At 44.7% G+C, this 14,894-nt stretch overlaps 1 protein-coding gene across 4 annotated transcripts in view; it reads right to left on the bottom strand.

Annotated features, from left to right (window-relative positions):
* Positions 1-14,894, bottom strand: part of LOC120905865 (box A-binding factor) — a 58,242-nt gene that overhangs the window by 29,268 nt on the left and 14,080 nt on the right. For all 4 annotated transcript variants that reach the window (XM_040317417.1, XM_040317169.1, XM_040317256.1 and 1 more), the window contains exons 3-5: positions 9,965-10,350; positions 6,017-7,021; positions 5,744-5,843 (exon numbers count right to left, since the gene is read on the bottom strand). In XM_040317417.1, the coding sequence (XP_040173351.1) occupies positions 5,744-5,843; positions 6,017-7,021; positions 9,965-10,138 (1,279 nt within the window). In that variant the 5' untranslated portion in view covers positions 10,139-10,350. The remainder of the gene's footprint in view (positions 1-5,743; positions 5,844-6,016; positions 7,022-9,964; positions 10,351-14,894) is intronic.

Here is a 14,894-nt window from a genome sequence, read left to right as displayed (position 1 = left end):
GATAATGTCATGCTACTGCCACCTAGCATAGAAGAAACACGAAAGGCTATCCGTCGGCTGAAAAATAACAAGGCACCCGGAACCGACGGAATTGCAGCCGAACTGGTCAAGAATGGAGGTGCACGACTAGAAAAAGAGATTCATCAAATTGTTACTGAGGTGTGGGATAGCGAATCGATGCCTTGTGATTGGAATCTCGGCATCATCTACCCCATATACAAGAAGGGAGATAGGTTGGACTGCAACAACTACAGGGGTATTACGGTGTTGAATACCGCCTATAAAATATTCTCCCTGATCCTTCAGGATCGCCTTGTCCCGCACGTCGAAGAGATAGTAGGAAACTATCAAAGAGGATTCCGAAACGGAAAATCAACCACTGATCAGATCTTCACCATGCGGCAGATCTTGGAGAAGATGACTGAATACAGACACGACACATACCATCTCTTCATTGACTTCAAGGCCGCATATGATAGCATAGCCAGGGTAAAACTGTACGACGCTATGAGCTCTTTTGGAATCCCGGCCAAACTGATAAGGCTAGTTAGAATGACTATGACCAACGTCACATGCCAGGTGAGGGTGGATGGAAAACTCTCAGGACCTTTTGCTACCACCAAGGGTCTGCGCCAGGGGGACGGGCTTGCCTGTCTCCTATTCAACTTGGCGCTAGAGAGGGCCATCCGCGACTCGAGGGTGGAGACTACGGGAACCATCTTCTATAAGTCAACCCAGATCCTGGCATACGCTGATGATATAGACATCATTGGTCTGCGGCTCTCCTATGTAGCAGAAGCCTACCAAGGGATCGAGCAGGCGGCAGAGAACCTCGGATTGCAGATAAACGAGGCAAAGACCAAACTGATGGTGGCAACATCAGCGGGCCCGCCAACAAATAATCAGAATCTACGTAGGCGTGACGTGCAGATAGGTGAACGCACTTTTGAAGTCGTCCCACAATTCACCTATCTGGGATCAAAGGTCAGCAACGACAATAGCATGGAAGCTGAGTTGCGCGCAAGGATGCTGGCTGCCAACCGGTCATTCTACAGCCTGAAAAAGCAGTTCACCTCAAAGAACCTGTCGCGACGGACGAAGCTGGGACTATATAGTACCTATATAGTACCAGTACTCACATACGCCTCTGAGACATGGACACTGTCCAAATCTGACGAAACCCTCTTAGCCGCGTTCGAGAGGAAGATGCTCAGAAGGATACTTGGCCCCGTATGTGTGGAAGGACAATGGAGGAGCCGCTATAATGACGAGCTATACGAGATGTACGGCGACCTCACTGTCGTACAGCGTATAAAGCTCGCCAGGCTCCGGTGGGCTGGCCATGTTATACGCATGGAAACGGACGACCCAGCCCGTAAAGTCTTTTTAGGCCGTCCACAAGGACAGAGGAGGCGTGGTAGGCCCAAGTTGAGGTGGCAGGATGGCGTGGAGGCGTCCGCCATTAAGGCCGGGATAACGGACTGGCAGACGAAGGCGCGAGACCGTGAGCGGTTTCGGACACTCCTGAGGCAGGCCAAGACCGCAAAGCGGTTGTAGCGCCGGATAAGTAAGTAAGTAAGTTCAATAAAAAAAAATCGAGCAATTTATCGTAATAATAGGATAGCCGTGGAAGTTAAACACAAGTATTATTAGTCTTTCAATGACAGGATTCACAAATACCAATTAAAGCACAAGCGATTAAATATCGCTTGAAAAATGAATAATAAATTCATTGATATTAGCTTAAAAAAAGGAAATTTTAATGTCAAATATTACACATTAATAAATGCTATAACTTATATACGACAAAAGAGAGTAAAATTGAATGAGCATGAATCACTGTGTTTAGTACTTTTTGCTAAACTAATGTTAAATTTTAAACGTCTTTTTATTTAAAATTTAAAAAATAAAATCAAATGTTCTCCGTCATATAATGGAATTTCCATTTTCCAACCCTCGATGCTGTCAGTTTTGAGGCCAAATTACACTCTCCAAAATATCTCATCCCCTCGCCCTATTGTTACATCTTTTACATTAAATCCAATACCGTCTCTATCCACCCCTATAGCTTCTCCCGGACACGGTCCTATAACCGGTGCAAATGCTTTCCAATCGATCGATTCCCAATGTGATTGCAGTGAAAGCCGGCAACTGTGTTCTATTGAAATGCGACGACAGACCCCTCCCACTCCCCACACACACCAAACAACAGGGACAGCGCAATGGCAGGCGTGAAAATGGGCTGCTACTGTCCCGAAAGGATCCAGTTGGATGAGGGCGCAGTGATGATGATGGTGGCGGTGGTTATTACAGTGCCTCCGGTTGACGTAATTTAACCATCCCTCGGTCCGCTTTTGCCACTGAATTCCCCCCCCCACCTCCCGCTCGTATTTTCAGTCGATGTGCACAAAATACGCCAATCCTGCGGCCAATCAGCATCATGATGACAGTAAAATCGGTTGGGAAAAGCGCGCGCAGCGGGCAACAATTTAGTATTCGTTTGAGGTGTGCCTCCTGTGTTTGACCAGTCGAAACCGGCAAAGGGGCACGAAACAAGTGGAGAGGAGCTTCTGGCCCTCCCTTTTCTTTTGCTACCGTTTTCGACTTGCATCAACAAACACATTTAGCGAAACACCATTGCGGCAACACCATTTTATACGAGCGTTCCATCGTTTCAAGGACGATCATTGCAGGACTACGGGGGCAGGAGGCACGGGATGATGCTGCTGCTGGCACCCCCCTTAATGGTGCTGATGACTGTTCGAAACGAATTTTAATCAGTTTGCATTCCACGCATACCATCCCAAACAAACGCTAACAGGATGACGAATGCAATCGATGAGCGGATGGGTGGAACACCCTGATGGTGGTGTTTGAGAGTGGCGGCGCGAATTGCGCGAATGCAATATAAGCCAACACACACACACACACACTCATTCTCGTACCTTTTATTTACAAAAATATACTCCCCCACACACCTGGACGGCCACCTGGTTCAAAGCGCGCGGGAGAACTTTTAAAATGAAAATTGTTTGTCAAGTGCACCGGAGCAAATGTTGTGGCATTTGCTTACCTTATTTACCTTGCTGGGGGAGGGGGGATGATTTCGTTCGTTTTGGTGTGTGAACTTCCCTTTACTGTTTTTAAGGGGTTTTATTATTACTTTACTTTCTTGATGAGTAGTAAAAAGCATTTTATTTTATTATCCTAAAGACTAGATAATAAAATTGTGTAACTCATTTAACGTTAACTCATCAATGACAATAATTATACATATGTTTACGTACTTCATCATACAAAATTGACAAATTAAAAAAAACACCCACACCATGTTTTAGAAAACTGTTTTAAATTAGCAACAAATTTGTTTTAAATTAGCAACAAACTTTTCTATTGAACATAAAAGTACCACGTTAATATTCTACAATAATAAAATTTTAAAAAATTGAGTGTTTCTGTCCCGAACTACATTTTATCAAGCAACCAGAGATACCATGCGACACTACAATAAAAAAAGTAAGCAGAAACACCAATTTCGCATCACTTTTGCAGCATGCAAGCTAATTAAAACCAAATCCAATTGGACGGTAATTAAAATCAGAGCAAACTTTAGAATCAACTACCACCGCGCAGCAACAGCACATACAAACACACACACATAAAACCGTTGCGATAAGGACGACAACGTGTAGCCCAAATAGGACGAATCAATATCACCCCGTAGGTGATGAATAATTCTTTATTTCGATCCAATTTGGTGCACTGTTTGGTTGGTGCGAATCCTTTGCAGCAAACGATGCGCGGGGCCACAGCAAACACCGGCGGCTTTGTGTGTGTGTGTGTGTGTTGATTTTGTAACGGAATATGATATCCAATTTACGGCAACAAATTTCATTTTATTACTTTCCACCATATATCCCTATGCAAACGATGCTCACCCCCCCCCCCCCCCCCACAAAAAGGTAATGGAAAAGGCAGACTGTCACAGCCAGCGGAAAGACAAGGGGTTACTTTATTTCATTTCCGTTGCATCTCATTACATAGAGCTGCAAAATGGTTTCCCCGGAGCTGGTTAAACGGATACACTCCACGTACTCCGTAGAACGAATAGAGCGGTGTAAGTTCCTTTGCTGGCACCACAGGCACCATATTACTTATTACGATAATAATTATTTTATATTCAATAAGTCAACCTCACATAAATAGGCTAATAAGCAATAAAACTGAAACAAATCTATCGGTACGACCGACACCAAATAAAAATCGACAGCTACAGCATATTCCGATGCCCTGGTGCTCTTTTGATGAATTCATTTTTATAATCCATTGCTATTCACTATCACCTGACATTAATTGGATTTTGGTGCGAGAAAATTCAATTTATCGCACCGTCAAAATAAGAAGCGCTTGCATAACGACCGGGCAGCTCAAATAAAAACAAAACTGGCAGCCATAAAAATCAATAACTACATGTTGAGATGGAGGCAAAAACAGATAATTAAATAACAAAAAAATGTCCAATCGATTGATTACGCAGCAGCAAGTTTTACGATTCAAATTCTGATAAGAAATGATTTCCATGCATTACTCAAACAAGAAAGAACGAAAAAACACATTTATTCGTAAAGCGCCTAATGCTATGCAATCTGCTGTGCAAAGTAGCTAGACTATTTAAACGATTTTTAAATCGATTACGATGAATAATTCTTGTAATTAAATATCCAAAGTTAATCGTTAACAGGCTTAAAACGGGTTATATTAATGACCTCTTTCTAATGTTTACTAATGTTTAAAAATCTACATACTGAAGTCTGAATCTCGATACACTGAAGTAGCAGTACACGTTGCAATTTAAGAAGGCAGTTGTGCCCAATAATGTATTTAAGAAATGAAAACGCAGCTTAAGTTGAGTCAAATTATTAGTTTATGACACTGATTATGCTATTTGAAAAACTAGTCGCGTCGTGACTACAATATTGCATGTCCTTCAGGCGATTGTCATCTTAATCCTTTCTTGAACAAAGGAAAGGAAAACCACACATCACAAGTAAAATGTTTTTCCCACACAGAGTAACAGACACACAGTCAATCACACACATAAAGAGACAATCGTTCTTTTCGGCGCAACAAACGCATTCGTCACGAAACGTAAAACAAATTTTCAGTGAAAAGTAAGAACAGAAAAGATACAAAGAGCAGCAGCAGAGACAGCAAGCAAAACAGTTGTCCCACAGCTCCCGACAAAATGCAACCGTAACAATTAATGAAAGATGATGATTTAATTAACCAAAAGAAGCATCCAAAACTTGTTAGTACCACATGTGACATGATTAATGACATCGTATGAACCGAATGACGAGGCAGATGAGATGGCGGGGCAGGGCGGACCCGGAGAGCGCTACAGACAGAACACACGCAGTCCGCTACATACACGCATACAAACACACATTTCAAGCATACATGGAATCATGGGGGGGCAATGAATGAACGAAAAGCAGCACCAAGAGAGAGGGAGAGGCTGAATTATATAAGAAGACGGAAAGTAGACGGGCGAGGATAGAAAGGTTTCAGACAGACAGACACAGATGGACACGCGTACCGCCGCAGAGGCAGACGAGAGAGGAGCAGTGGCGAAAGGGATGGTTGATGTCGCCCCGTCGTCTGCCCCCTGCCGGGTGTACGGTGGTACAGGTAAGAGGTTAAAAAAAAAGGTCAATGTGCCGTGCGAACCCCGGCCACTTACCGGTATGTTGTGATTGCGATTGCGTTATGTTTACAGCGGTCGGTGTCGTGGAGATGTCCATCGGTATGGTCTGCGCCACCCCACTAAGGTCTTCCGTTTTCTGTTTGGGGGGAAAAAAGAAAAGGGAAATGTTATACGAAAGCGTGCGATTTTCCCTTCCAAAGCACACAATAATGGGTTTTTGGCTCCAGCAACAAAGCGACATTGTTTCTTTGGCGCTTTGGTCGCTGTAACCGAAAGCTCTGCTCGCTCCGTTTATGACTCGATACGTACGATAATGCTCGGCATGTGGTGGCCCGTCTCGTCCACGCTCTCCTGCGACGACTCGTGCTGCTGCTGGTCGACGTCCGAGCTCGGGCTCTCCTTGATGATGCGGATGTTGTTCCCGGCCGCGGCGGCCGCGGCTGCGGCAACGGCGGCGGCTGCGCCCAGCGCTAGCGCACCGTGCCCCGTCGTCGCCGTGCCGTACGATATGTTGTCCACCTGCTGCTGGATGTGTAGGTGCGGCACGAGATTGATTGTGCTCGGGTCCGCACCGGCCCCGTGCTGCTGCTGCTGTTGCTGCTGCTGCTGCTGCTCCTCCGCCTGCTGCTGAGCGGCGGCGGCGGCTGCTGCGGCCGCTGCTACGGCGGCCGCCTGCTGCTGGGCGGCGACGGCAGCAGCTGCTGCAGCGGCCTGCTGTTGCTGCTGCTGCTGTAGCCGCTCGGAGGAGATGGATCCGGATCCGGTGGAGGTCTTCCGTAACCGTTTCCTTCGTGCCGCGGGTGACATATTGGTCGTGGGGGAAGGCGATCGTCGCAGCTGCTGGGTTTGCTGGTGTAGCTGTTGCTGTTGTTGCTGCTGCTGCTGCTGCTGGTGTTGGTACTGCTGCTGATGTTGTGCCTGCTGCTGCTGTTGCTGCTGCTGCTGCTGCTGCTGTTGTTGTTGCTGCTGCTGTTGTTGCTGCTGCTGTTGCTGCTGTTGCTGCGCTTGCTGCTGAGATTCGGCACTGCCCCATATCGCATCGCCGGCCGCACCGGGTATAACGTTCGCCGCCTGTATCAGTTCGGACGGATCGAGCTTGCTGAGGTCCGCCTTGCACACGGCGGACGCGTCCGGCATCTCTGCCAGCCCTTTGATTTTGAGCATTTCGGCCGTCTTGAGCACCTGGGGTAGCTGCTCGGTCGACACGTTCACCTCGCCGTAGTACATGAAGTCGACCATCGTCTTCAGGTCGTTGTACTGCACGTCCTTCAGTATCACGATCGGGTGCTGGCAGGGATTGGCGGTGAACAGTGACTGTGGCAATTGAAAGGGAAAGCAGGAGGAAGAACAGAAAAAACACATTTTACTAAAGCGGCACTGCTCGATTGAAGGTATACAAACAAACAACACTACAGACGGAAATTGCCAAAACCCTCGCCGGAGGGAAGATTACACGCATGATAGGATCCTTCCCCTTTCGTTCCGTATCACGCAAAAGCCTTCCCTCCCGGACACGGCAGAAATCGTTAATCCTGTCCTCTCTGTGCATTTCACACGAACCGTCCTTTTGCATCACCCCAACGGACAAACTCCGCACGCAGATGTTATCATGGTTAGATGATAAAATTTTACCGAATTATTTCACATCCTTGTTCCGGAATGCCTTGGCAATAGCGACCCCTCGAGCAAAATGCGTGTCAAAATATGGCTGACAGGAAAAATGAAGGGATGTCCCTCTGGTGCTTTTCCACACCGTTTCCAACAGGGGTGCGCGAGAGAATTGTACCCAATCAACCCAATCGCGCTCCGTTCGGCCAAACACCAAACATCACTGTACGATGGGATTAGTCGCGAGAACGTTTCAAAAGAGGAATAATCTTAGGGGGAGAATGGGACAACAGAGGGCCTAGAGAGGGTTTTTGCCAAAAATCAATATCCTCTCCTCACTGTCGTACAACTGTTGGCAGACCCGAAACCGTCACACACAATTATACCAGACAACACAAACGCAGCCGGGAAACGGATGGGGGGGTTACCCTTTTCATTATAACCCGCAGGACGCACCATCCACACGCGATCCAGATTAATTAGCAAAGCGTTCCAAGCGTTCGTCAGCCTTGCACGTTTCGTTCACGCCATCGCTACTAGTGTATCTTTGCTATCTTGGGTGAACCTTTTTGCACGGATGCGGTTATCCTTTCAGTCCCCCTCCTGCCAATATATTTGTCATTAATAACTGTCACTTGAAGACGACCAGGATTCGGGATGTAAGCCCGCCGTTACTACAGCCCCCGTTGGATTGAAAGAGTGATTGACGCAATTATCCAGCCACCAACCGACGGCAACGATGTGCGAAAGAAACGTGGCGCACCGTCGTTGCACGGAGAAAGTGTGGCTAATTTTGTAAAATCAATTTCGACAAGGGGAATTTTCATTTTCCGTTTATTGGTAAGGTCCTTCTGGTGTGGTAAAAAGGAACTATTTTTTACTAATTTTTTATAACCATTTTAAAGTTGTAAATAACACAAATTGAAATGATGGAAATTAACTGCCACTACTATTGGAATCAACACGATTAACTAGTGTTGAGTAAATCTGATTCAGATTAATGAATACGAATGAATATTTAAAATGATTCAATGAATCTGAACCTCGGTTGCAAAGATCTCCAAAGATTCATGAATCACCTAAGATACTTCTTCTATTTGGCGTAACGTCCTACGCGGACATGCCGGCTATACAGGCTTTCGAGACTTAATTCATTACCACGTAGCCGGATAGTCAAACCTTGCTCCCATGACGCCCATGACGGGCATGTTATTGAGTCGTTCGAGTTGACGACTGTACCACGGGACCGCCCCCCACGGGGGTTCATCTCAAAAGACTCATGAATCTAAAAAAAGACTCATGAATCTCGAATGAATCATAAATTTCAAAAAAAAACATACATTTCGAAAAATTCACGAATTTCTAGGGATTCATACACCTCTAAAGATTCATAGAGCTTGAGTTTCTCATTATTCTTCTTTTTGGCGTAACAACCTACGTGGTCATGCCAGCCTATAAAGGCTTTCCAGACTACTTAGCAAGTCCACACACGCAGCCGGATAGTTAGTTTTGCTGTTTTGCGGGAGACGGTCCATGCGAGGAACCCACGACGATTCATAAAGATTCGTGAATCCCTGGAGATATATGAATTTTAATGGATTTATTCATCTTTTAGATTCATGAATCATTGAAGATTCATTTATCTTTTGAGATTCATAAATCCTTGGAGATTCATGACTTTACAGAGTCGTGCATCTTTGAAGTGTCGAATCACTCATCACTGAAGATTCATACGAATGAATCTCAACGAAAGATTCATGAAACCCAACACTACTATTAACCGTATATTTAACAAACCGTAGTCTCAGTGAACATACTAAGCTTCAAAGCTATTCTTCGTATAACCTTTCAATTAATTTGAAATGAAACGCTTCAATGCGCATGATTTATAGTGCCTATGTAGATTTTAACGGCCAAAGGGCATAAAGTTTTAAAATAATTTAAATTCACCTACCATCGCATCAGTAACATACCGCATTACTTCAACCCTTTCGACAACATCGACACATCGGTGGTGGGTGTCAAAAATTCAATTAAACACCCGCCAACATGTTCTCTAGAGCGCCCTCCTTCTGCCCCAAAGAACTGTGGCATAAAATTGCTCCGAGGGTGAAAGAAGCGGGGAAGCATAATGCCAATGCTTCATCCATCCGCAGCAGCCGTGGCTCAGCTTTGGGCGTTTTATTTCGCAACGTAGGCGATAAGAAATTGTTCTTAATTAACGGTACAAAATTTAATTATACTCTTGACAGGAGGAATAGAAGGCCTTTTGCTTATTGATCCGAACCAAAGTGCGGAGAAATTTTGAAATAAAAACCCACACGCACACATCGCCCAATAAAATTGCTGTTGCAGCATATCGCGTATTTCGCCCTAACCTGCGCCTCGGAACAGAGCGATGAACATAGTCAATTGAAATGTTTTAAGAAATAAGGTACGACATCTTAATTAAATACCAAACCGTTTACCTTCGTAAAACATTATAAGCAACTGTCAACGGACAGGCTGGTATAAAACCACAAAACATCACAATTGAGCCGGAACCGTTGGATAGTACTAGGCGTACAATTGGCAATGTCTCCACCCCTATTCCTAATTCTACTCTACTCTACTTTTGTTTAACCTTCCTTTAAAAACAACGATCGTTACCTGAAAGTAGGAGCTGCAGGCCGACAGGACGACCTTGTGCGCCTGCAGCTGCCGCCCCTCGGCGGCCAGCGTAACGTCGACCAGGCTCTCATTGTGCAGCAGCGTCGAGAAGACCGAGATGAAGTTCGGCTGATGGTTGTTCCACCGTAGACAGTACTGCTGCACGGACATCATTCACGAGCCGTTTTGGGTTTTTTTTTTTTTGGGATGGGACGCTTTCACGCTGGTGGTGGATGTGTTCCACCGATGGCACGATGCTTGCTGGGAACGGAGTAGCGCAGGACGACACCGTGTTGCGCGCTATCCAATCTATGCTGCACAAAGTTGAGACTAGCAATAGAACCACCACGAGACGAAGTGGAATCGATGTAGATTTTCGTCTCGAGCTAAAATGATATAGAGAGAAAGAGAGGAAATTTATTAGAATAAATACATAACTGACATTAAAACATTTTTAGTATTATTGAAACCCATTCCCAACATGTTCAATATCATCCCTTCAGCACATTACATTTAAACCGTTGCGTACATTTTATTTGTAAGGTTGCTCTACTTCACATTACACAGAAGACGGGCTTCTGAGGGACTATGTGCGGCTTCCCAGACTCATTAAATACCCCACATCCGGATAGACAGCCCTTGCCACGGGAGAACGTCCCGAATGGAAAGTGATGGGAAGGTTTAAATAGCTTCAAGTTTCAACGGTGATTCCGAAAAAGGGACGAATATCTGCACTCTAATAAACGGATGTCAGAAGTCGTAAAGGTTCGCCTTGTATCTCGGACATAAATTTATGCAACTTGAAAAGGAATTAGGGCATTAGGATCGGGACCTCTAACAGAATAGAGAACCAGTTCAAAACAGATGAACTACCTTAGTTAAGATATTATAAAATTTAGTTACTGTAATGTCATTGTAATTGTCCTTGTAATTTTGTGGAACATAAACGCATTAAAACATTCTGTGAATAAGTTCGCTTATGAAAAAACCGACCTGTTGGTGTTATTACAGTCTTTCCTTGATTTACGCGAATAATGCGGCCCTGGAGACATTTGTGTAAGTCGAATATCACATTTTTCAGTCAAAATATAGTTGATAAACAGTTAGCTTTGATTAAATTTAATACTCTTATGCAATTAATATCTTATTTAATAGAGTTCGCGTATCTTATGTATCTTATAAATACTTTCATCCTTCTCAAACCTGTGTTGGTGTAAGAGGTGGGACTTATCATCATCATCATCATTTCGAACTTTTAGCAATAATACATTTTATAATTCTAGTAGCATTGTAGCATTTTATAATTGTATGCGGTCCCGTAGTTCAGTTGTCAACTCGAACGACTCAATAACATGCCCGTCATGGGTTCAAGCCTAGAATGGAACGTCCCCCAGTAGCAAGTATTGACTATCCGGCTACGTGGGAAAGAATTAAGTCTCGAAAGCCTGTATAGGCCGGCATGTCCGCGTAGGACGTTACGCCAAATAGAAGAAGAATTGTAGTAGAAAATTGAACTGATTTGAATTGTACTTGTACATATGAGCTGTCAAAACTGAAAAATTCACGAAACTCGAATTCGCGTAGTTCGAATGTCGCATAACTCGAGTGTCGCGTAACTTGAGAATAGACTTTACATCAATAGAACAGAATAGAATAAATATAATTTTTAAAAATACATCTTAATACATCCAGTTTATTTTTGAATGATTACTTCTACGAACAACCGACTTTACATTGTCGCATACATCTCCATAAAATAAGTCGTATTTCTTCCCCAAAAATTAATAACAAACTTTCATTAAAAAAAAAAATCTTACTTTATGCACCTCATTTGCAAGTAATAAAACGCACACAACCAACCGACTACATCCAAGCAGCAGCAGTACGCAACCATGACAGCATCGCGCTCTGGTCGCGCGCAAAAGCGAAAGATGACGGCATCGTCTACGGAGTCGCACCGTGGGGCGAGACGTTAGAACGGAAAAACGCGGTCGCGGAGGCGGAGGAGTTGGACGGTTCCGACGAACCGTGCCCCGAAAACACGTACACCCATACCAAAACAAAAAGTAAGCGATAAATAATATATCATCAGCTGCTGCTGCTGCTAGCGGACCTGCTGTTACGGCCGCCGGGCTCTCGAGAGTTACACGCGCCGCAAGGGGCGCCACAGTCTACTTCCTTTTGCCGCTCAAGATTTTTGCCTGATGAGTGAGAGAATATTTATGCACACACACAGAAACAGAGACGCAGAGCAGCGCCAAGTCAAGCCAAGACCGGCTGGTATATAATACTCTTGCGCGCCTTGCGCGTCGAGAAAAAAGCACTCAACGTGAACCTACTACTCACAAAAGTGCCTCTACGCCATCGATAAAATTGTTTGCTAGAGAAGTGCCCTTGTAGTAGAGGAGGCACATAGACACAGACACACACCAAGCCCTAGTATGTACTAGTAGCCACAAAGCACGAAGCGTGTTACGAAGGGTCATGCCATTTTGAAAGTCAAGGTAAGTGCGCCAGTTTTCGTGCGGCAAATGTGAACGGGGCAAAATGGGCAATTGCAATTTTCCCATAACACCAGTCCCCTACCACCTCTAGTGCACAATGACGACGACACCGGCGGATCCGTTTCCGTGTAATCGTGTCACAGTGATTCCCTCGAGGATGGGCCAACATGGGATATGTGCGTTGCCAAAAACAGGCTGACGTAATACACTGTGAAGAAATTGGCACCTGGTTTTTTTTTGTGTGTTTCGGTTGATACGAAGACGTGCAAAACAAAACAAAATTCAGGTTTCATCGAGGGGTAGGCAGATTGAAAATTAAGATAAAATTAAAATGCGTCATGCGTGCAGCAAAACGGGGGCCCCGCTCTGGGATTGCTGATCATCTGGTTTGTTTGGGACCAATCAATAAGCGTCAAAGCGTTTGCGGACAGAAATTGAGCGATAGAAAACACGAGGGTGAACGACATGTTGAGAGGCAGTGGTGTGGGTTTTTGCGGTGTCAATCGCACGAAAAAGGTAAGTTTGGGATAGTTTTTTTTTTTTGTTGCTTAATTAAATGCTCAATAGCTACGTAGGAACAGTTAATTAAACGACTTTCTCGTCTTTTGATGACTTGACTCTCAATGCGTTTGCCAAACCATTTGATAGAAAAAAAAAATATATATATATATAACAGTCGTCTGGTCCAATCAGGAGGACCAAATCTTTTGCACCCCCCCCCCCATGTTATATCATTAATCGATCAACATTCGCAGACAATATGCAAAATATAATGGAAAGGTATAAAACGTGCCCACTCCGGCCGATGACACACACTGGCGTACAGCAAACAGGCCAGACATCCTTAACGTATTTTAATCCATCCAGATCGTTAACCAACCCAATGGCGGAACGATAAATTCCGCGAGTTTGCGTTGATGGGCAATAAACATTCCCCAGTCCGCAAACGAACGGAACATGGTCGTGTGGTTATACTTAAGAGAATGTTTGGGCCTAAAACGCTCAAAAACATTCCCAACCATCTATTCAAAGTTGTTTAAATGCCTCTTATAAAATACCCCATTTAATAGGACGAAGAATTTAATGGACTCTGGGAAGATTTATGCGGCAAAGATCCGAATTTATTCGCTCTTGAAATCAAACCATGTCCAAAAGTCCTCCAAGTCCTTCTGCTTTTAAATATCTTTAACTAAATCGATAATTTAAATTTTTAAATCAAACATTGTTACACCAATTGCTCTCACTTACACCAAACGTCATCAAAACCAAACAACAATCACACCCATTACCATCGATGACTAACTGAAGCTAACGCCAAGAGAGGCCTGATAGAGGGAGGTGGAAGATGAGACCCGGGGAGAGAGAGAGAAGGGTTACTGAGCTTACCACCGGTCAATTTCCGCCGCGCATATCGGCTGTTAAAACGGTTCACCGAGCTTCCTCCCATTACGTTTCTATTGCCCCAGCGCTTGGTCCCCCCCCCCCCCCATCTTTCCTTATCGCTTGGTGGTAGGAGGGGGAGGACTTACGATGACATACGACTGGTTTGCACCAGGAAAGGTGGGGGTGTGGGGGACCTTGAAAATGGACATGGTCATAGAAGGTCTGTTCGTGCGTGTGTGTGTGTTTGTGTGCTCACTGCTTAAGCCAGCGTACCGCGAACGACGTCCGTTGACGTCATCAGTATGGCGTCGTGCGCGTAACTCATCACGCTTCAACAATTCGCACAGAATCTAACACGACCGATGCGGGTATGTGTGTGTGTGTGTTTGGGTGGTCTGGGTGATCCGTATTCTATGCTGTAAATAGATGTGGCCGTTGCTTGCGGGAGGGTAGGCGTGGGGAGAAGCATGTAAAGGCCATGATTACCAGGCAAAATAGTAACGACAGTCAGAAACGTAAAAAAAAACGCAGCAAAAAAGCGGCACACATTGAAGTCGCGTGATAAAGCCTCCGAAGGGCTAGGGTAAATGCACATTCGTCACGTTATCAGCAGCCGGGAAACACCCACACGATGATGAGGAAGAAGGGAGTTATTGGAGGGTGACTATTGCTATTACGCTGTCATTTGGGGATGAATGCCATCGCCAAGAGGAGAATAGTTCTATACATTCAATTCGAAAAGAAGAGGTTTGTTGACCAAAATTACAGCACAACAAAGTTTGTAAAACAATGCAACATTCTTTTTTGGATAAAAAGTTGAATCAGATTTTTGACCTTAAAAATTAGCAAAAGACGAAGAAGTTTGAAGTTGTCTAAGTACTTGGAAACGTGAGTTCAGGTTTTTTTTTAGCAAAACAATTTGACACCGAACTCCACAGAATGAGAATCAATGGATCAAAAAGTCAAGTCACTTCATCCAGGAGCGTGCGCGATGGCAAAGAATGGCACCCCGTAGCGTCTAAAACGGACTCTCCGTGCGATTG

The sequence above is a fragment of the Anopheles arabiensis genome, chromosome 2 (assembly GCF_016920715.1).
Source record: "Anopheles arabiensis isolate DONGOLA chromosome 2, AaraD3, whole genome shotgun sequence".
NCBI lineage: Eukaryota > Metazoa > Arthropoda > Insecta > Diptera > Culicidae > Anopheles > Anopheles arabiensis.
The sequence above is the reverse complement of the archived record's forward strand: the minus strand, read 5'-3'. Positions and strand labels throughout refer to the sequence as shown.